Raw genomic sequence first — 21,958 nt, forward strand, 5'->3', positions numbered from 1 at the left:
TACTTAAACTTTCCAGTAACTGGAACGTTGAGTGGTATGCGGACGTTGTTTTACTAACGTGAAGGCAGCATGCCCCGGATGTTGATCAGTCGTTGTCACGGAGTAGGAATCCTCGTGTGCTCCGGGCGGGCTGCTGATGTTTTAACATGTTTTTATCGCTATGTTTCTAAGTCTACTTTTAGGGTATGTATTGTTCAAATCCTAAAAAATTAGAAACAAACTGAAGCATTATTTTTTCACGTTCGGTTATCTTTATTTTAATTAGTTATACTTACTATTAGCCTTTGAGAGCTAACTACCCGCGATAAAACGTTATAAACGAAGTTTTAACAACGTAGAGGAGAGTTGTGTTATTTTGTAGCCTTGTTTCACATTTTTTGTGTCAAAATTCACTTGTATCCAGAATGTCATTTTGTTTTGTTTACTCGTAAAACAGTTTAAAAAGCAACATGAATTTAAATTATGTGTTTCTCTTCTATAGAATATATATAAACGTGAATTCAACTATTTCATATTATGCTCAGTGAGAACAGCTAGTGAGTTCAGGTTTGTTAATGCTGTTGTGATTTGTAATTAATGTAATACGATTTCACTGTATATACACATAAAAAAGGTTGCGTAGTTTAGTTATTGTGTAAAAACCGAAAAACAATACTATATGTTCATTATAATTCACATATAGATCCTTGCAATTACTTTTGCATTTCCAATAATATGTCTATCTTTACTCTCAAGAAAAAAAAAACAAAAAACATCTGATTCTAAAATGCAGAGAATAAGTAATTAGTAACATTGCTTAGTGGGCAGAATGATATACCCTCTGACATCTCTGATCTTTAAATTAGAATAGTATAAGAAGCTTTATCTAGTTAATTAACTGGCTGCTGTTTCCAGATCTGTAGTTTTGAAAATTATTGTCTGATTGAGCGGGATAGATTATACTTCTTTAATTTCTATGGCATCATCCTCTGAGTTTTACATCAAAAAATATTTCAAACAAATTTGCCTTTTTTGTAACCCAACAATACAAAGGGGAATGTTTAGAAATCTTTTTTTCAACCAGCTTTCTGACTGCATCTACAGATGTTGACGATTTTTTTTTAAAGGGCTTTAAAAAAATGTAGTCATTTAGTAATTAAATTGTGGTCAATTCTTTTTGTTGGCATTTAAAGATAGAAAAGTCAGCAGAGTATTTGTAATGTTCTCTTTCTGGTTAGTGTTCAGCTTCTTGGAATCCCCTTTAAACCTGTTCTTCTGCATTTTCAGAGGACTATGCGAAGACATTGTTTTGATAATGTATTTTTGTCTTACAGGGTGGTGCATTTAAACTGTTTTCATCTGATGCAATTTGGATTTCAAAGAAAAGAGACTTTTTGAGGCTGTGAGCATTAGCAAAATCTTGGATCGATTCGTTGCACAACGAGTTGAGAATTTAATATTTCAACATGTCTGATATTATGATCAGTGTTTCCTCCTCTGTTGATACCCCGCAGGGAATTATTCCCACAAAGAAGCAGAAGAGCAACAGGAAGAAGAAGCGGTTTTTAAAAAAAATGAAATACCTGAAGGGGAAGGAGTGTTTTAAAGATAACTCTCATCAAAGGAGAAACCATGAACACAATCGAGCTTCAAAACAGAATGGATCTTTCACCAGCCCTGCACCATCTCTCATGACAACGAAACGCCAAAGTTCACCTCATTCTAACCCCTCTTCCAGTGCTGTTGACCATAACTCTGGACCTTCAACCTCCTCTTTTAACCCTCTACCAACTACTTTCACTGTGACAAATGAAAATAGCCATACAAAGCCAAACCAACCAGTCAACACCAAAACAACAGCAACATTGTCCTGCGCCTCCAAATCCAGCACTCATAAGCTCTCTACCCCCGCAGGGAACCCTACAAAGTACCTCGCCATTGACTGTGAGATGGTGGGCGCAGGACCCAAAGGCAGCATCAGTCAGCTGGCTCGCTGTAGCATCGTCTCATACGACGGGGATGTGATCTACGACAGTTTCATCAAGCCCTCCATGTATATAACAGACTTCCGCACAAGATGGAGCGGTATTCGTCCCAGAGATCTCTTCAAAGCCACACCATTTGCACAGGCCAGGAAAGAGGTGATGCAAAAGTTATTTGTAGCACAATAACGGCAAGTTGTTTGCTTTTTCTTGTTCTCACTATGATTTTGGCACTCAGTATTTATACTTGCAACTTATCATTTCATAGGGAAGTTCCTTTATATTTACCTGAGCAATAATTCAGAAGTAAACCCAATGCTGTCTGTTTCTATACATAGTGATTGTACACAAAGTCTCAAAAATACTAATGCTTGGTTAAAAAAACCAATCAGCAAAGTGACTTGTATGTAATAGAGAATGTTTCCCAATTTCAAAACTTTGAAAACTGAAACATTAGAATACACATTCTGAATTTAGATATAAATTGTTCCTACTGAATTGCATGGATATATTTTGCATCATGACTTTCCCAAAGCAGAATGACAGAAATGTGCTGTGACTCCGTAGATCCTAAGGCTGCTCATGGGGAAGATTGTTATCGGCCACGCCATACATAACGACTTCAAGGCCCTCGGTTACACGCATCCTGCTGCCTTGACGAGGGACACGTCGAAAATCCCTCTTCTCAATATGAAGGCTGGTTTTGGGGAGAAAGAGTGTGCCTCACTGAAGAGACTTACCAAAGCCATCTTCAACCGTGACATCCAGGTATGTGAAGTCATGTTGATTAATAGTTATCGGTTCTTTGACTTAAAACCACCACTCCACATCAGTTGTCTTTGTCCCTTCACCTCCCCACCCATTTTAACTCTAAAAAAGGGGTGCGGTTGGCAGTTTAGCATTTATCTTTTCTGACAAAATAAATGATTGTGATGCAAATTATAATTTTTCTTACAAGAAATGCTAAATATATTTTTGGGATTGTTGTTTTTGTTTTTTGAAATGTCTTTTTTTCCTCTGTTAATAATAATATATCCTTTGCATATGTATGCAATTATTTAATCAAAACCCTTATTTGTTCATGTTTAGCTTTTTCTTTTGCCTAAAACACATGTCAGGTGATGTCAAGTGTTCATATATCATGTAAATAATCTGGCTAATCCTCTCCCAGATTACATTCATTATTATCTTTGGAACCTTGAGTTTAAAGCTGCCAGAAGGTTAAAATGTGTTTTTATCAATGCTGTCTGTTTTGTCCTCAGACTGGAAGAAAGGGCCACTCTTCTGTGGAAGATGCTAAAGCTACCATGGAGCTTTACAAGGTGGTAGAAGAGGAATGGGAGAGGACTCTCGCCTCCGCATCTTGACCCACGTAGTTCTATATTTGAAAGCGCAAAATAAACTCAGCTCAACCGCCTTTAAATTTAAAGATGTCTTAGAATGAAATTCAAGTCATTCATAAAAAAATAAGGTACCTTTCTTGTTAGCTTGCTTTATTGGTTAAACATGTATAATTGAAAGTTAAAACATGTTTGGTAGCAGGATTTTTACAAATGTTAAAACATTTGGAGTTATTTTGTGCACACAGGCCCAGAGTTACACTGGGTACAGTGAAGATCTACAGTAACATCGAAATGAGCACAATTCGATATTTTTGTAATATATTTTTTCACACATGTATTAATCATGTACATGTTTAAATGTTCATGAACTACCTGAAAGAGTAGTTTAAAGTATAGTTTTACAAAGAAGGAGTACCCATAAGTTTTACATTTTTATCACAGAACTTTTCATGGATGTGATTTGAACACCCACTCACTGAGTGGCTGTATAACATTCTTTCTTAGGGTTAAACTGAGTTTAAATGGTTTTTATTCCACTTTTAGGTCAGAATATCCTTTTCATCACATTTTGTGATGAAACGGATCACATATATATGGCACTAAAAACAAAGATTTAAGCCATGTTCTATAATTAAGAAGTTTGAAAGCCTATTGGTACTATCATACTCCACTGGTGGTATGAAACTTTGGAATTTTGTCTAAAAAGTTTAAACATTTTGGTTTTCTGGGACTATACCACATAATCCAGGCATGTTTAGCATACAGAAGTTGTCCTGCATACTTCCAAGCGATGTCTGCAGCTCCTTTACTGTTGCTATAGGCCTCTTGTTAGCCTCCCTTTTTCTTCACGGCTGCTCATCTGTTCTTGGTGTGATAAACAATTCTCTGACATCATTGATGTAACTGCCTTCATTGTTTCATTTTATGTCTGTTGTTTTGGAATTAGCATTTTTATCTTTTTTATTCTTCATCTTTTTTTTTAAATTATTTTCTGGTTAATATCGGTTTAGTCTGAAAAATCATCTCATATGATGGAGATACATATTGACATCTGTAAAATAGAGTTAAACCAGGATCAAAAGAACAGACTTAGTTCTTTCTATTCAATGATGATTCAACATCAAACCAAACTCGCAGGTTGTTTTTCATCTTTACATTTTGTAATAGTTTATGTTGCACAGGTTGTTGCTTTTAAGGCAGGTGTAGCTCAATTGTTACATTGTCTTTTACCATTTCTCAAAAATACTTCACCTACTTTTGCTTGTAAATAATGTTATGGAAAATAAATATCATAGTGTTTTCTTGGTTATATTGTTTATCTTTGTTCTCATTTTAAGGGCAAATTGAATCACTAGTTTGTTTTTATTACCTCAGGGAGTGATTTTAAATAAAGGTTTTTCTTTGTGGTGGGATAACCTTTCTTGAATAATATTTATGCAGGACTGTTCTTGTTTTTCCATTTGAGGTTTGACAAATACCGACTTGTTAATAAAATTCCTTTGCTCTGTTTTTAAAGACTGTTTTGTGTTTCAGAGGGGAAAAAGATTAAGTGATTACTTGTAATATTAAGACCTGGAAACACATGAAAGCTTTGCTTCTCTCACTGTGTAATGCTGTATTATTGATTTTAAGGAATTTGTTGCCCACTGGGTCATATTGCTATAGTTACCCCTTTCCTTTTGATTGTATATACCTTTCCATACACCTTTCATACAATGCACATAATAGTCATGGCCCAGCAGTAGCTCTATGCTCATAATTCAACCCACCACCAAGCTATGAGGAATTTGCTGGGTTTGCAGATTTTTAATTGAACTCCACATGCAGTTAGGATTTATTTTAAGATGAATAAGGCATTTTTGAAAATGCAATAAAATTAAGTAATATGCTGAAAAACTACATGGCTGATAGCTGAAGGCGAAATGTAGAAGTTGCTTGCAAGAGATAGCCTATCTATGCCTTTGAGAGTAATTGGTGAATTTTTGAGCGGTACTAAAAGATATATCTGTTATACTAAAGTAGCACATTGGATTGTACTGCTCCCTAGTGGCCAAAATCAATTATTTCAGAAGAAAATTGGGTAGTTCAGTTTAATTGTTTTTTACGTTAGAATCCGCTTTGCTTTGAACTATTTTTGAAAATAAGAAATATGTTCGTTATTTAAGGTTACCTCCCGTCATGATTTAAGGTTTTACAGGCAGAAGGTGGGGATGGTGCAGGGGTCCTCGATCTTTGAACAGTTTCCATCCACATTTCTTCCCTCGTCTCCTTTCTCGTCTTGAGGACCGCCTCTGCTTCTTCAGCGCAGCTGGAGATCCTGTCGCAGACAATAAGGGCTGCTGCACCTGCCTGGAGGCTCCTGACTGAGGACTGACTGCACAGCCGCATAAACTTCAGCCGCTGGAAGATGAAGTAAGTCATTTTAATTGTATGCATTTAAGAATAGCCTACATAACATCCGTGGTCATTTTTTCACTTTATTTTTTTTTTAAGTAATAAGCTTCGACTTAACAAATGCTGAATTGTCTGCATTGTTCAGAGATCAATAGATACTTTATGGAGATAATTTAACTTGAATTGCGAGGAGCATTGATAGATAAGACCCACCGGTGTGTGTTTGCATGTGTATATTTATGCGTAAAATAGACTGAATTTGTGATAAGTTTATCACAAATTTATCGTTGAAAGATTTATTTTTCAATTGGGTCTTTCAGTCCAAATAATGAGAGTAATATATAAATTATTAAAATATACTGAGAGATATTCTGTTACTTTTGATTATTTTTGCTTAAAACTATTTTAAAACCATAAATTTAGTTCATGAGAAAAATTGAAAAGCTCTAGAAGCCACCAGGACGGTTAAAGCCTTGACAGGATTGTGAAGCAAATCAAATCAAGGCCTTGATTGCAGCTAGAGTTGGTTTTCCAGGAGCTATTGCATGCAGAGATATCCAAGGCTTGGGCTGCAACTGACCCATTTCTTGTGCTAGGCCACTGCTAAGCCAGAGGAAACCTCTTACCTGAGCTAAGGGCACCGACATACTGAACTACTTCTTTGTGTTTCCATGAAAGAAAAAGTTTTATTTCATTTGGAAATCAATGTCCCAAGATGAAGAGTGGACTCGCACAGAATCCAAGCCATTTGAAGTTCAGGGTGAAGTTTCCATTTGTAGGTCCACATAGTCTGTTAGTGAGGGTCCAAGTCCAAAGTCAGGCAGCTTCATTCTTCATTCTTCCTTCTGCTGACAAGCTTTTGAAGATGCTAATTTCAATTTCCAATTGGACTTGGCAACTTGTCACATTGCCAAAAGAACCAGTACTTGCTTTAATGATCAATGCATCAATGTACTGGTTTGACTAGCAAATTAGCCTGACCTAAGAGCCACAGAAAATCCAAGGAGTATTATCAAGAGGAAGATGCGCAACATCAGACCTAAAAATACATATGAGCTGTCAGATCAGTCTGCGCTTCCTCAGCCGTATCGCAGCTTGATGCTGCACTTAATGGATTGAATTTTTGATGGCTGTAAACCCTAATCCAAAAATACAATTTTCAAAGACATAAATAAATACAAGTTTTTTTTTTTTAAATTTTTATTTAATTGCTGAAATAAACAGTTTTTGATTATATTACAGTTTCTGTTGATGCAGCGACATATTTACTTGTCCAAAGAAATAATCACCAAAACTGAACTTTGATCATTCATAATTCTCTGAAATGTTCATATTCTGCAAAAAATTTATAGACTACAAATTGTTCAGTGGAGTTAGTTATTCTATTTGAAAATATAAATCTGTGCAGAACTGACATTTAAATTTTAGAAAGTTCCAATGTCTCTTTCGCACAATTAGAGGGGTAAACATAAGATAAAAATCATCGCAATAATAACTGTCATTACACAATTATTATTGCAATAATATTTAAAAATATAACAGTCACAGGACAGTTCTTTACTGTAGCTTTATCAGTAACTAGTTCCATCTAACTTTAGTTTGTAGCTGTTTTCTCTCTTGCCAAAGTTTTTGCTTTTAGGTAAAGAGATGTTCCCTACCACTCCATCTAATCTGATGACCTTCAATCCACTGGAATAACATTTGCAGGAATGAATCATCCTCAAAGCAGCAGCTGGTTGCCAAATCCAGTTTGCTTCACTCTGTGCTTAGAGTGTACATTTCTTTCCCACAACATATGAATACATTTTTATTACATGTTTACTGTTCTTTGTTTATTATGTTAACCTTTGAAGGCTAAGTGCTCTATTTTTTTCCCACATTTTTTTCTGTCATCCCCTTAGAATTGTGTTTGATATCTGGTTACTGCATGTTTGTGTAACCCCTGGAAGTGACACTTCTTTACTGTCACCTCCATAATGCTGGAGCAACAGAATTCCTACAATATGAGTTCTGTGATAGCTGTTGTTTTCCTCACTGAATTTGAGCCATCAACTTCCAAAAAGTCAGAACTTGGTCAACTTGTTGCACTCAAACTGGGATGCTTCTGAAACCAGCGAGATGAGTCTTTCGTCATTGAGTTTTTGTAAAGGTTTTAAAGTATTTGTCTTGCTGCACAGCGAGTCAGCATCAAATAAGAGCTGGTTGCTGCTTGAGGCTGACTGCTGAGCTGTTCCAAATCATTCCTGTGAACCTAACATCTCTCTCAGCACTCACTCATGCTGTTCGAAGCCTCTTTTCTTTCTCGCTGTTACCTCTTTTCACTTTGAGATCTCCCTTGCTTCCAGCCCTCCCCGGCTCCTTCTTGCTTCCTGTCAGATTGTGCTCGTCAGAAGAGGGGGGTGTTCAGGTTGCCCCTGGAGATGGGCTTCCTTTGAGGTGGTGTGATGTCGGGCTGGTGGGCCAGAGTGGAGAGGAGCTGCAGAGGGGCAGAACAGTGAAGCGGTGGTGGTCCTTGCCATGAGAAAGCGCAGGAGTGAGGGGGAGGTCAAGTTGGACCAACAGGGCCACAGCAAGTGGTTTTGAACCCATTTTCCAATCTGAATGACAGTGAAGTTGAAAGCAGCATTTGTCGCTTTGGTTGTGTGTCTGAAAGACATCCAGGGTCAGTGAGTTCATTCGCTTTCACTAATTTAGAGTTCTGGACTACTGTAAATACTCAGAAGTCATAAATGATGTCTATTTATAAACACTGTATTGTTGCTTATTTTGCAAAAATAGGACAATAATGAAGAAAAGGCCAACCAATACTTTCATATCTGCATATTCATTTGACAAAGGCAAGTTATTTTTGAAACAATGTTCACAATATTAGGAACAGCTGGAGTAACTAACTGGAAAGGATAATAAAAAGCTGGTGCACATAAATACTCATGTATCCATAAGTCTTATTTTATTCACAAAAAGATTATTAAACATAAAAGATTATTAAATAGATTGAAATAGTGGTGGTCTTTTATACCATTGTTAATTATTTATCATAAAAATGTATTAAGAATTTTGATTAATCATTGTTATGATACATTTCAGTTGTTGATGGTAAATAAAAAACAGGACAGACAATATGATTGAAAATGTTTTTATTCAGTTTTATCCACTGTTCCAGAAGCATCAATAAATATCATTTGAAAATGTGAAAATTCAATATGTTGTGTGGTTTAGTGCTTTAAATCACTCTTTTTAAGTAAGAAGAAACCTATTATAATTGGGAATATTTTTCAAGAATAACTATTTTGTTTGTGGTACAAGAATAGTGTGCCACACAGTCACAACCGTAAAATTCCCAAGAAAATAGGTAATAAATATTTTTTATCATAATCTTTATCATAATCAGAATAGTACAACAAAATATTAGATAAATATCACCCACCCCTAGAGACAAAATGTAACTTTTGAAAACTGATTGCTTGTTGTATGAATATATATTTGTTAAATTCAGTCAGAGAAATAGATGCAGAAGAGTCATGTTGCATCCTTTTTGTCAATGTGAAGCCTGATGTTGTCAAGGGCGAAGGATGCAAATGCAGAGGAGGCAGGTGGTTGAAATATTTAACACATAGCCCAGGCGATATGCTGGAGGAAACAGTATTGCTAGCTTTGCACTAAACTATTTGCTGAAACAACAGCCTTATCATCTAACTTGTTAAAATGGTAAACTGGCAAACCTTTCACACAGCTGGTGCAGTGCTTTAAACATGTAGCACAGCCCTCCTTTCCCTTCACCTCTTTGCAGCCTGAAATGACCTTGTTGACAGACTGAGTAGTCAAACATCGTCTCCTGACCTTAACCTCGTTTATCTAAAGGTGAAGACATTGACTATTCAGTCACTTTGTGATGCCTGGCTTTGTCTTTGAGATGTTGCCTGGGATTCATCCTTTGCCAGGGGAAAACCAGTTCTATTTGTTTTTCTCCCTCCATTGTCTCTGGCTATATAGCCTCCAAGCTTTATGGAAATGTAGTGATGGTAAGTGGGATCAGTCTGTGACAATCATTGTACCTCAAAGCTTAAAAATACTAATATTCTTTTACTTTCTTGTAGTCTTTCAATGTATTTGTCTTTTTTATGCCAATCCAGTAGCTTGTACAGAAAAGCAAATATCTTCAAGCAGCAGTATGATGTCATCGTTCATTTTGCAATCCTGTCAAACTTTTTAACTCTGGTTCCCATTTTCCTCAGATAACTGCGACACTGACATATTAAAATCACAGGCTTAGCACATTTACCTTGAAATTTGTCACACACTGTGGATGGATTGATGTTTAACATTTTGTGAAAAATGAAAAAAAAAAACATGCTGTTTCTTTTCCTATTAATATCTTCTTTAAATGAATATGTAGCCATCAAAAGCTCTTTCCAGGATTTATTTTCAGCTTTGAGCTCCCATGTGGCCTCTCTCTCTTCAAAGCTTTCTTCTTGCAATGTCAAAGTTAAGTCTAGTTATTAGAAAAAAACTTTGAGTGATTATGCATTAATCCTGTTTTGATTAGATGTCTGCTCTACAAAGAAACCCACAAAACAGTTTTAATTCCCTTCATCACTGCATGTTTAATACTCCTCTCAGCCTGAAGGAAATGTTGCCTTGCAGGACTCAGGTCTCCAAACAATCAGTGATAGGCTTTCTTCTCTGTTCTAATTTGTTCTTGCATAAGAGTGCCTTCTTGAACCTTTTATGTTTATATATCCTCATACTACAGGATTTGATTTTGTTTTTGTCTCTGACTTGGACATCATACATGTTTTTATAGTGCTCTATTTGCTTAGATTTGCACTTGAAAATCTAATTATATATGTAGCAGGTATTTTTGAAGTTTTTTTTTTTTTAAGAAATTGAAACGATCACTCTAAGATTCTTCTGGGCTTTAATAGGAGAACAAGAAAAAGAAAAAAGAACATGAAAACTTTCTTCATTATTTGTGGGGAGATAATGATATAAATCAAGTACAAACAGCAGCTGAGTTTCTATCTGACCTTCCTGGAAGTTTTCAGGAGATCAGAATTCAACTCACACTCTGCAGCTCCTGAAGTCTGACTCACAGCCGCTAGAAAGCTCCAGGGACACACAGGCAGTCCTTTGGCTTGTCTCAGTCCAAATGGCTGTTTCAGTAAACACACACACGTTTTCCCATGGGGCTATTTTAGATATGAGCCATACCCTCACCCCAGAAACCTAACCATTCCAACAGGCGACTTCCCTGGACTACACTTATGAACAACCAAACTAACTTTTTCTTAAACCTTCAGTAATACTGCATAATCTGATATGATCTTAAAAGGCAAGAAAGAGTTGATCCATTAGCTTTATTTATGTGCAAGCATTTGGGATCACATTTTCCAGCTACTAAAACTAGAAACTATTATAAAAATATTTCTTTTTAAGACTGAACTGTTCCAACTCAAATCATGGGTTTATCCCTCCTTTTCACCCATCAGTGAGTTTCAGTTTGAGACAGAGGAGTCCAAGCATTTTGGTGTCCTGCTCTCAAATGACAGTAGAACGGAGACTGACATGCATGTCCACAGTAAGAGTAATAGTTTAAGTGCTAAACTCTCAATTTACCCGTGGATAGAGGTTGCACTTGCAACTCTCATTAGAGGCATGAGTGAACCAAAAAAAAAAAAAGTCTAAGAAAATTAGTTGCTTTTCAACCTCACAAGTGAAATTTAAATTATACTGCTTGTTCACATAGATATTTGTTAGGTGTCTGGTTTAGACTTTGTAGCTGAGAATTATGTGTAGTTTTCTTCTAAAACCCTCCCATTTCTCCTTTTATTTTGCAGACTGGACATGTCTCCACACCTTCTGCTGTTTACTCTCTACCTCCTTGTTCTACCATCGTCCCCGACTCCCGACCAAGAGTCAGGTATGCACTTATTCACTGCTCTGTATCAGCTTAACTTCCTCTATCTATCACCAATATTATGTGATATTAATAAGCTTAACATTTTGGAATGACTGGGTGTTTTTGACTATGTGTACTGTGAAAATAGTCTTTAAGGTTTGCTGAATGGAAAATATAAATTTTAGCAGACACCAATGTATAAAGATCTAGTTGTTAGTAGCTGTAAAGTTATGGAGTAAAAATAGCACCAGAGATTGTTTTGATGAAGTAAAATCTATTCTAATCAAGTCTGGTGGATTGGGTTAGTAAAATCTAAGACTAGTTCTTATACTTTTTCTTCCCTAAATATATAACATTTAGGGAATATATAATAAAATAATATATATGAACAATGTACTGATCTGGCTTTCTATATATACAGAGGACAAACGATCTTCAGGCTAGGGACCACAACCGGCTGTTTTAATAGTTCAAACCAAACACCAAATGCACCTCAATGTACATCAATATGTTCAGTGGCAACCATCTTGGCACTGCCACAGAAGGAAACATTCAGGGTCTTCCTTATTTCCGCTATTTGGGGTACAGCCAGTCAGCTTCAAAAAAGATAAGTGGCGCTCCTGGAATGGAATATCAATAGCATGTCAAGAAGCAATGCACCTAGGCATTTTAGCTTCATTTTCTTTGTAGTATTCAGGATGTCTTCTATGAAAAAATCTGCAAATACTTCAAATAGGTGCCGTTCTACTGTATATATTTGTTAGAACATAAAATGAAGACATTTTAAAATATCCCTCAAAATGACTGTATTTAATCCCTTTTCACTCAGATGATTTCAAGCTTCTCCAGGTAACCATCCCTATCACTGTGCCTGTGCTTGCCATGCTGGGGGGTTCACTGACTTTGCCCTGCCTGGTGTCGCTCACCCACCCACCGCCGTCGCCTCCCACTAACGGGCGCCATGCTGTGTTGTCTGTGCCCCGAGTCAAATGGAGCGTCCTTAGGCATGGTGAAGAGATGGAGATCTTGGTGGCCCGTGGCGACAGGGTGAGAGTCAACGAAGTCTATAAGGACAGAGCCTCGCTGCTGAACTACGCCTTCTCCCCCGCAGACCTCACCCTGCGGCTGGAGAGCCTGAGGCAGAACGACACTGGCTTCTATCGCTGTGAGGTGCAGCAGGGGCTGGAGGATGCTGATGATGTGGTTCTGGTCAAGGTCAAGGGTGAGATGCATCAAGAATAAGTATTGTTAGTTTTCAAATGATGAGAGAGAAATGGATTAGAGAAAAAGTGAATAGCAATATCACAGTTTAGCAATTTGTTGATACTTAAAAGAAAAATTAATGCAATGGTCCTGAAAGCAGAATATTTGAGAAACTAATTGTTTCTTAGTTTCTTAACTAATAAACAGTCGGACATTGTGAACAATGTTTATGTTCACAATCCTTATGATTGTGAACATAAGGGTTCACAATCAAAAACAATGTTGCTCATGTCTGCATGATTTGCACCATAACAAAACAAACGAGGATATCTGACCTAATGAACCTGTCCCTCTGTGTTTGACAGGTGTGGTGTTTCATTATCGCGATGCATCCAGTCGGTACGCCTTTACCTTTGAGCGCGCCACAGCGGCCTGTGAGGAGATTGGGGCTGAAATCGCCTCCCCAGAGCAGCTCCTCGCAGCCTATCACAGTGGATACGAGCAGTGTGATGCAGGATGGCTGTCAGACCAATCTGTCAGGTCAGGATCTCAGATGAAGTGGTCCTTCTGGACTTGCAAATTCTGTGTTTTGTGTGATAAAGCCCTGCGGCTTTTTAATGAGTTTGGAAACCATCCAATCTTTCCTGCTGAACTATATGAGTAGCAAACCTGAAATGACATCTCGATAAGAGCAGCATGGGATGCATCAAGCAGAATCTAGTAGATGAGGGTTAAAGTTCTCCACTTACCCATCCTCCATTTGATGTGCTGTCTGCATTGACACATCAGGAAACAATGATCATCCCAGAGCTGAGAGGCTCTTGTTACATCTCTAACCAAACACTTCTGGACACTTCATTGTGTTGACAAGCACCCTAACAAGCATCGTCATTACAGATGAAGAGGCAGCTGAGGCTTTAATGATGTGTGACTTTCTGCCAACAGATATCCCATTCAGATGCCAAGGGAGGGATGCTTTGGAGACATGGATGGTATGCCGGGAGTGCGGAACTATGGACTGTTGGACCATGATGAGCTCTATGATGTCTACTGCTATGTGGAAAATATTCAAGGTAAGACATTTAAGATGGGGTTCGAGTAAGATGATGTCAGAAATAAACTACCTCACCTAATGTAGAATTAAGACTATTTAATATCAAATAATTTCCATACAAAGTCAATGAAGAGACAAAGCAACCCAGTAATAGTTCCAGGATGCATCTTTTATCCAATGATCTTACAGCTTATGATGTGTGACTTCTTTGAAGGAGAAAGGTTAAGTTATGATGTGTTCCCCATGTCAAAGGTGAGGTGTTCCATGGCACCGCCCCCCAGCGCTTCACCTTCTGGGAGGCGAAGGCTTACTGTTTGAGTCACGGTGCGGAGCTGGCCACCACGGCTCAGCTTTATGCAGCCTGGAACGATGGACTGAACCACTGTAGCCCAGGATGGCTGGCGGATGGAAGTGTGCGGTACCCTATTGTCACCCCTAGAGAGCGCTGTGGAGGAGGGGAACCTGGAGTGAAAACCATCTATCAGTACATCAATCAGACAGGCTTCCCTGATATTCTCTCTCAGCACGATGTTTATTGTTTTAAAAGTAAGAGCGACCTATTTTGTTCTTGTGGAGTGGAGCCACTCCAAATTTAGTTTGTTTTGCTTTTTTATTCTTGTGTTTCTTTCTCCAGGTGATAATGGCCCTTATACTGAATCCCCTCAAGATGCTCTTCCCACTGAGCCAGAGGACATTGGCCAAGACATTGTTTTCCAGGCCACTCAGGAGGATGCCAGCTTGGGTGAAGTTGCACCAGAAGGGAGGGAGGAGATGCAACATCCCCAAAAGGCAAATCCAGAAAACCAACACCCTGAAATTCCTTCACAGACTTCGACTCCCCTGTCTGATCATGAAGAGACATTCTCTACTATTGAGAGCTGGGAGCTGATAAAGAAGGAAAGTTACCTTGATTCTTATCAGCCAGCACCTAAAGAAACCCCAAACAAAGATCACCAAGAGTCTCTTGTATTTCCGACATCTTCTCCAAAGTTTGATGCCGTAACCAATGAGAACGGTACATCTGCAACTTATATCACAGCATCAGAAACTCTGATGCCCACAGAGGGTCACACCTTGGAAACTGTGAGCTTGGATTGGTTGGCTGTTAATGCCACGTCTGAAGATGATGTGGAGGAAATTCATCATGAGGAGAGTGATCTTCCAGTTTCACAAGAGGACTACACAACAGATGTCTCTTCAGGTCCTTTCTCTGTAACTGAATCTGCTGTTTCAGAAGCTCCAGAGGAAAACTCCACTCATACTGCTGTACAACTTTCAGCTGAAACAACTTCACCCCAAAATGAAGAAGTTGATGTTCCTTCCACCTCCATGTTCCCAACGTTTACTGAGAGTTCGGCAGAAGAGATTTCCGGAGAGGGGACTAATGATGCTCAGGAAGAGGAAACAAAGGATACTGTGACTCCCAATTTTACAGGAATTGACATTTTGTCCACTTCTGACTCAGGTAAAGTAATTTGTGATTTCACTGAAAAAGAACGTTTTGTACCAGTTAAAGTATTTTGCGAATGTTAAAATCACAAACTTTAAACCCTTAAACTTCACCATGCAAAGATAGTGCACAATTGTAAAGTGGAGGGAAAATGATACACCATTCTAAAGATATATATTTCAAATAAATATTGAAAAATTATGGAATATCTTTGTTTACAGCTATCTTGCTCTGATATTCTTTAATAAAATTCAGTGGAAACAAAGCCTCTCGAAGTCACCTTATCAGAGACACGAGTCCAGCTGTTTGTACAAAACAATAGCACTAGGTTTGAACATGTCATGGAGATAAACATATCTGGAAATGAAACAATTAAACATACCAATATATGGTTATCTTCTACTTCTCAGGAGGGATAGTCTCGCAAAAAAAACACTGGTAGTTGTGGAGCCCGAATAAATCCTTTTGACGTTGTGCTTTTGACAGGTTACACCCTCACCCTGGAGCACTCTGATGTACCAACAGAATCAGCTCTCCATGTGAACAATCACGATGAGGATATAAACAGCTCTTCAAACACTACAGAAGCTGATGATTTAACAGAGCAGAGTGGACACATCCCTCCAGCAAAGTTACCAAATGTAGACGTTCCCCTAGTCACAGATGAGACATTCCTGGTATCTCCGGACTCTGTAACACAAGATCCTCTTTCTGTAAAGGTGGAAGTCAGATCCGATGATAGAATCTTCTATCCAGAAAGTCCCACTCCTTCTGAGGTTGAGCCTTTGGAGGAGAATCAAGACCCATTAGAAGAAAACCAAGAGGTCTTCCTCAATACTGTCCCAAATCCCACAGAGGATGATTTAAATGAGGGATGGGATGAATCCTCAGGAGAAAATCCTGAACTCAATGCGACAAACCCGACTCTCTCAACTGACCACAGGGTTGATGGCAGTGAAGCTCCTCCTCCGACCGAGATAAAGATTACACTGATTCCTGATCTGAGCCTCACACCCAGGTGGGAACCGGTGCCTTCGACCCCAACAGCACAGGAGTCTCGCTCTGATCGGGAATACAGTGCAGAGCCGCCTGTCCATGAAAAATCTAATGAGATCTCTAAAGAGCAAGAATTTTCTAGAACACGGAGCAGAACTCATGGTAAATAATAATGTTATCTCTGGGTTTTGCTAATTTGATTTTATAATACCTGTAGTTCTTTTCTGGAAAATAAATGGACTGGTAATAAGTTGGGTCTGTAATTCAAAGAGCCCCTTTACTCCATTTCACTCTGTAATTAGCTTAATCCATCTTCCCACCAAGACTGACCAGCTTTCGTCAACTTCTAATGTGAAACATCCCCACAGAACAATTCTTCCTCCACTGTGTATTCAACTCTGTGCTTTGTGTGTAGGCCAAAAAGTTTATGTTTATGTTAAGTTTATGATGAACTTTGGTTAGCAGCACAAGGATCAGAGGGAAGTGCAGGAGAGCCCACCACAGATGAGCCTCCAGTCCACATCTGCACATGGCATCTTGAAGAAGAGGACAGTTCCCCTGCAGTTCCCACGGCTAATGTGGATGTGACTATTGCTGCTCCTCATTCAGATCGAGAAGTTTTTAAAGTGACTGAAAGGCAGCACACAGCCATGGGGGCTGCTCTTCCTGCAGGCAAAGTTCCTGCTGCAACACAAGGAGGTTTGTCTTACTTTTCCCTGGATACATTAAAAGAAAAAAGGTGTTGTGTCTGTAAGATATTTGCTACCAGGCTTTACAGAACAGATTGATTAGCAATCATATTGAAATAGTTTCTTCCCCAACATGACACAACTTGAACAGGGTTGTGTCACCATGTGCTGAAAGAACTTACAAACTATCCACCTGGATTATGAAAAGATGTAAAAAAAAAAAAAAAAAGAAAGAAATGGATAGGATTAATATTGTTATCAGTGACATCTCTAAATATACAAAACTAAAATTAAGTTTTCTAATTTGTTTAAAAGCTTTTCAATGAAAAAATGTTCAAGATCAAAATCAATCTTCTGTTTATTATTGGAAATGTACTTTATGTATTAAAACAGTATGTAGAAAGTTTGCAGCATAAATTTAACATTTTCAGTACTTTGTTCAGGTAGCACGGACTAAACTTGATTTAACAGCGCCACCTGGTGGTGGCTCCTCAGACTCCAAAGGAACGAGACATCTACTTTTTTTCAGATTATGAAAAATAGGATTTCAAAATAGTGTTAGAGACATATGTTCTTCTATGAACTCAAAAGACACACACAAAAAACAAAAACAAACTAACAATAAGGTTAAAAAGTATGAATAAACAGAACTTTACAGTCAGGCAACAACTGCTACAACATTATGAACATGTTGTAGTTGTGTTATACTTTTTTTTACTTTACACTCCTAATCACAAGTCTTATGTAAAAATAAGTAATTAGTATTCTGAAACTGAAAGTCCAGTGAAGAGAATATGAAGCAAATGCTGATTATTTGCAACTCTAATGTTGAAAGAAAGAGATCAAAGAATGCACAGATTTTTAATATCATCTTTATCTGTACTGTGGTTGCAGACTCCTGCCTGGAGAATCCTTGTCTGAATGGGGGAACTTGTATTGATGGTGATCCACTAAAGTGCATTTGCTTACCTGGTTATGGAGGACCCTTGTGTCAAAGAGGTGTAGTACTAAAAAAAGCAACAACAATCAACACATTTTCTGTAATGCAAGAAATAGTCTGCAGACTCTTCCCACTAATGTGTTTTGCTGTTTATCCGGACTCAGATGTGGAGGAGTGTGAGCCAGGTTGGGAGAAGTTTCAGGGCTTTTGCTATCGTCACTTCAGCAAACGGCAAAGCTGGGAAGCAGCAGAGCAGCACTGTCGGTTGTGTGGTGGACATCTGCTTTCTGTCATGACTCCTGAGGAGCAACATCACATCAACGGTAAAACTTCGCTGAAGAGATGCAGGGACTCAGAAAAGCACTTGGTAATATCTGCAAAGTAGTCAGCTGTAAATAGCAGATATGTTTCCACTCTCAGTCAAAGCAGATGTTTGTAAAAGTGATGATTTAAAATACACTTAGTTGTAAATTAGGGTTGCACCTTTGAACAATTAGTAATTCTACTGCTGATCAAGAGTTTTTCTGCATGGAGGTGGACCGATAGTTGTCAGCAGTCCAAAAACATGGCAGACTCTAAATTGCCCTTAATAGTGGGTGGGTTTGTCTATGGTTGTTGCCCTGTGATAGACTTTCTCGGTTACTACAACACTGCCGATATTCATAGAAAATGCTGTAAAAATTACTTATTTTATTTCTTCAATAGTTTATTTGATATACTTAGTGACTGTATGCTGAGAGCACTTGAAATCAAAGTATTTTTTTTTGTTTGGGAATACAATTTTATCCTACATATAGTTGATTCTGAAAAATCACACCGCTTCCAACTTAATGATAAAAAAAGATCCAAAAAATATTACAGATTCTTTAAGAGTCACTCTTCTGTTTAATTTTGTTGCAATTATTCCATCAGAAATCTGAAAAAATCTTCAAACTTGCATTTGCTATTGTATAAGTAATAGTTGATTCACTAGAACTTTTGCCAAAGTTATTAAGAGTCACTGTGGAAGAAGGTCCAAAGAGCAATTCACCATTTGTGTAAGAAGTGCAATTGTTGAGGACAACATGGTAAAATAGTTTTATTTCCTCCAACTGTAAAAAAGTATTTCACACAATCAGAAAAACACTCCGAAGCCACTCCATCAACCACCTGAAACAGATATCAGCCCAGGGAACTTCCTGCCCAACATTCCTCATTTTCAGACACTTGAAAGATCTCAAGTGCTAAAAATGTGTCCTGACATGACAGAAAAGGCGTTTTATTTCTTTCAACTTATGGAATCTGTGTTTTTCTCAGAAAGCTTCCCGGTTGTAAAGTTCTTGCCGATATTTTGTCTGGCGGGGGGCGATGAGATAGTTATCTGACATTCCACTGGCTCCTCTTTCGTCCACGGCTCATTTTACCTGCACATCTAAACGCTGTGAAGGAATCAGTTTAACAAAAGTCAACATTATATCATAAAATGTGTAAGAAATTAAAAAGCAGGTTTATACTCTTTATGTTCTATGATGTTTTGCTGCATATTTTATTAAATGTTGTCCTTAAAATAAATCAAACTTTCCCTCAAACAGTCAAAGAGAATCCAGTTTCACAGTTCATTTCTGTGTCTCTAAACCCTCTCACAGAAACAATTTTCAATTTCAGTTACAGGTTTGAGTAGGTGAAATATAAATGAACAGTTAATTCTTTCTATGTACTACTTACATATTTTTTACAAGATAAATGCAATTTTTTTTATTTAGATAAATACAGAGAATATCAGTGGATTGGACTAAATGACAGAACCATTGAGGGAGACTTCCGCTGGTCTGATGGAAACCCTCTGGTGAGTTTTTCCAGGACTTCTCAAACTGTTTAATCTTTTATCAGAATTTTGACTTTTTACATTTTTTTTATTTATTTAGTTTAGTTTGCACCTTCTTTTCTTTTGAATTATGTTGGAAAACACCAAAAGGCTGAATTTGATTTAGGATCTTCCTGCTTTTAGCTCTATGAGAACTGGTACAAAAACCAGCCAGACAGCTACTTCCTGTCTGGAGAGGACTGCGCGGTGATGGTTTGGCACGATGGTGGTCACTGGAGCGATGTGCCATGTAACTACCACCTGTCCTACACCTGCAAAAAGGGTGTCTGTGAGTTTTCTGTGTTCAAGAAAGAGCTTTCCTCATTGGATTCTCATTTTAAGATTCTAACTAAAGCTGGTTCCAACAGCGTCCTGCGGAGAGCCCCCTCGGGTCCACCATGCTCGGGTGTTTGGGAAAAAGCGGTCGCGTTATGAGACCAACAGCAGGATTCGGTACTACTGTGAAGAGGGTTTTATACAGAGGCTCAACCCTGTTATTAGATGTCTGCCTGGAGGCCACTGGGAAGCACCTCAGATCACCTGTGTGCCAAGTGAGTTCATTAAATGTCTTGCTTTTTATTAGCTATCACAACCAATAAATCACAAGCGTCATATGCTTCTGCCGTACATTATATGTTATCTTTACCAGACCTCTTTTCTGCATATCAATGTAGAAAATTATTGTGTGAAATATTGAACATTAAACTCATCCATTAATATTTGAGCTTTGACCAAACAACAGCATTGCTTAGAAAAAAAATATTTATTTGTGGTCATCTCGTTTTTGATTTAATTGATTTGATTTGAGTTTAAACTCTTTACTTTGTTCTCATTTCATGTTGAAATGTAATGCATCCTTCTTAGTTCTAAAATCTTTGTAACTTTACTTCAGTATTTTCACCATATTTATTCATTTTTCTAGCTTACTTATTTTCAAGTGCATTTGCAGAAAGTTCTGAAACTAATCTGCTCATTCTCCTCTGGCATCAGCAAAAAGATTTTATCCTGTCCTTTCACTGGATGTTTTGTCCAGTTTGGCCTGGAAATCTCAGTAGATTCTGAAGGATTCAGTTCACCAATAAAGCTACTGCATTACAAGTCTATTAAATCTCCTCTCTATCCCATTCTGTTGCTCATTTAAAATTTCAGTTTTTTAGTGTCACCACAATTAGATTTTAAAGTATTAACGTTTCATACATTTTAACAATAACTGAAAAAAATGCTTCTTTTTTTCCACGTTTAGCTCGTACAGTGGAGGGGGATTCCTCGCCTTCCCAGCCTGACCAGCATGAGGACGTCATGGTTGCAGCTGCAGAGAAAGCAGCACCACTTTACTGGGATATAAAGTGGAATTTTTAATAACATTTTGTCCTATAAAGAAAATAAGTTTTCCCCTGATTTATGTCTTAAAGACTCTCCTACTGAATTACCACATTATGGTTGTCTGTGTAAACGAAAACAACCTCAGCTGAAAGTGTTTTGATCCAAATATCTGTCTTACTGTGCTGCAAATAGTGAAGTTTGTTTTAAAAAAAAGTTATTGCAAAATGACCTAAACATGCTACATAAACTAGAAGTACAGTAAATTTTCTGTCAAATAATTAGAAATGAAGAAAATTGATAGACATTGCAAACCACAAGAAAACGATAAATTTAATGATCATACACAATGATGAATTTTCACTATCCAATAAAAATTCCAGCAGAATGTTTGTTTTTTTTTTGTGTAGAAAACCACAGCTCAGATATACATGGGAAAATAATTTCCAATTTGCTTCAGTACATTATTAATAATCAGAAATGTAGTAAATAAAATTGAATTTGTTGAGTAAACCATTGTGATTCAAACACATCAAATGTATTTAGAATTTATAAATAACACAAATTAAGTTAATCTTTTAATTCCAATAGAAATTTAATGATCAATATTATTGGTTTACATCATCAGGAATACTGTTGCTGAATGTTGTGTTTTGGATAAATCTGAAAATGCTAAATCAAGACTAAAGGATTTAATTTACCATCATCATCATGTGCACTTCATTTTTATGCATCTCTTAGAAAAAAATATTTTCTCAGATTTTAATTTGTTTGCTGTCATGTTTTTTTTATTTTGCACATTGTGAACTTACTCCCAGAATCAACAACTGTGACATCCATTAAAGCCCCAAAAGAGGTTTTGGGTT

General features: G+C 37.5%; 2 protein-coding genes across 4 annotated transcripts; both read left to right on the forward strand.

Annotated features, from left to right (window-relative positions):
• Window positions 1-65: 65 nt before the first annotated feature.
• Window positions 66-4,819, forward strand: isg20l2 (interferon stimulated exonuclease gene 20-like 2). Of its 2 annotated transcripts, XM_055047384.1 has the most exons (5): window positions 66-183; window positions 1,314-1,381; window positions 1,494-2,120; window positions 2,529-2,729; window positions 3,224-4,819. In XM_055047384.1, exons 3-5 carry the CDS (start codon window positions 1,554-1,556, stop codon window positions 3,326-3,328), a joined length of 873 nt encoding a protein of 290 aa, XP_054903359.1. In that variant the 5' UTR covers window positions 66-183; window positions 1,314-1,381; window positions 1,494-1,553; the 3' UTR covers window positions 3,329-4,819. The 2 variants fall into 2 exon arrangements, with proteins under 2 accessions (XP_054903359.1, XP_054903358.1); XM_055047383.1 differs by lacking the exons at window positions 66-183; window positions 1,314-1,381 and having other exon boundaries at window positions 1,410-2,120.
• Window positions 4,820-5,608: 789 nt separating this feature from the next.
• bcan (brevican) lies at window positions 5,609-21,801 on the forward strand. Of its 2 annotated transcripts, none has more exons than XM_055047282.1 (15): window positions 5,609-5,716; window positions 11,536-11,618; window positions 12,427-12,819; window positions 13,166-13,340; window positions 13,746-13,873; window positions 14,107-14,400; window positions 14,489-15,319; window positions 15,791-16,462; window positions 16,763-16,999; window positions 17,884-17,988; window positions 18,094-18,252; window positions 19,672-19,754; window positions 19,917-20,061; window positions 20,141-20,323; window positions 21,016-21,801. In XM_055047282.1, the coding sequence occupies exons 1-15, from the start codon at window positions 5,712-5,714 to the stop codon at window positions 21,129-21,131; spliced, it is 3,609 nt and encodes a 1,202-aa protein (XP_054903257.1). In that variant the 5' UTR covers window positions 5,609-5,711; the 3' UTR covers window positions 21,132-21,801. The 2 variants fall into 2 exon arrangements, with proteins under 2 accessions (XP_054903257.1, XP_054903258.1); XM_055047283.1 differs by having other exon boundaries at window positions 16,766-16,999.
• The last annotated feature ends 157 nt before the right edge of the window (window positions 21,802-21,958 follow it).

This window comes from Poeciliopsis prolifica, unplaced genomic scaffold, assembly GCF_027474105.1.
Source record: "Poeciliopsis prolifica strain line A6 unplaced genomic scaffold, Auburn_PproV2 SCAFFOLD025, whole genome shotgun sequence".
Lineage (NCBI taxonomy): Eukaryota > Metazoa > Chordata > Actinopteri > Cyprinodontiformes > Poeciliidae > Poeciliopsis > Poeciliopsis prolifica.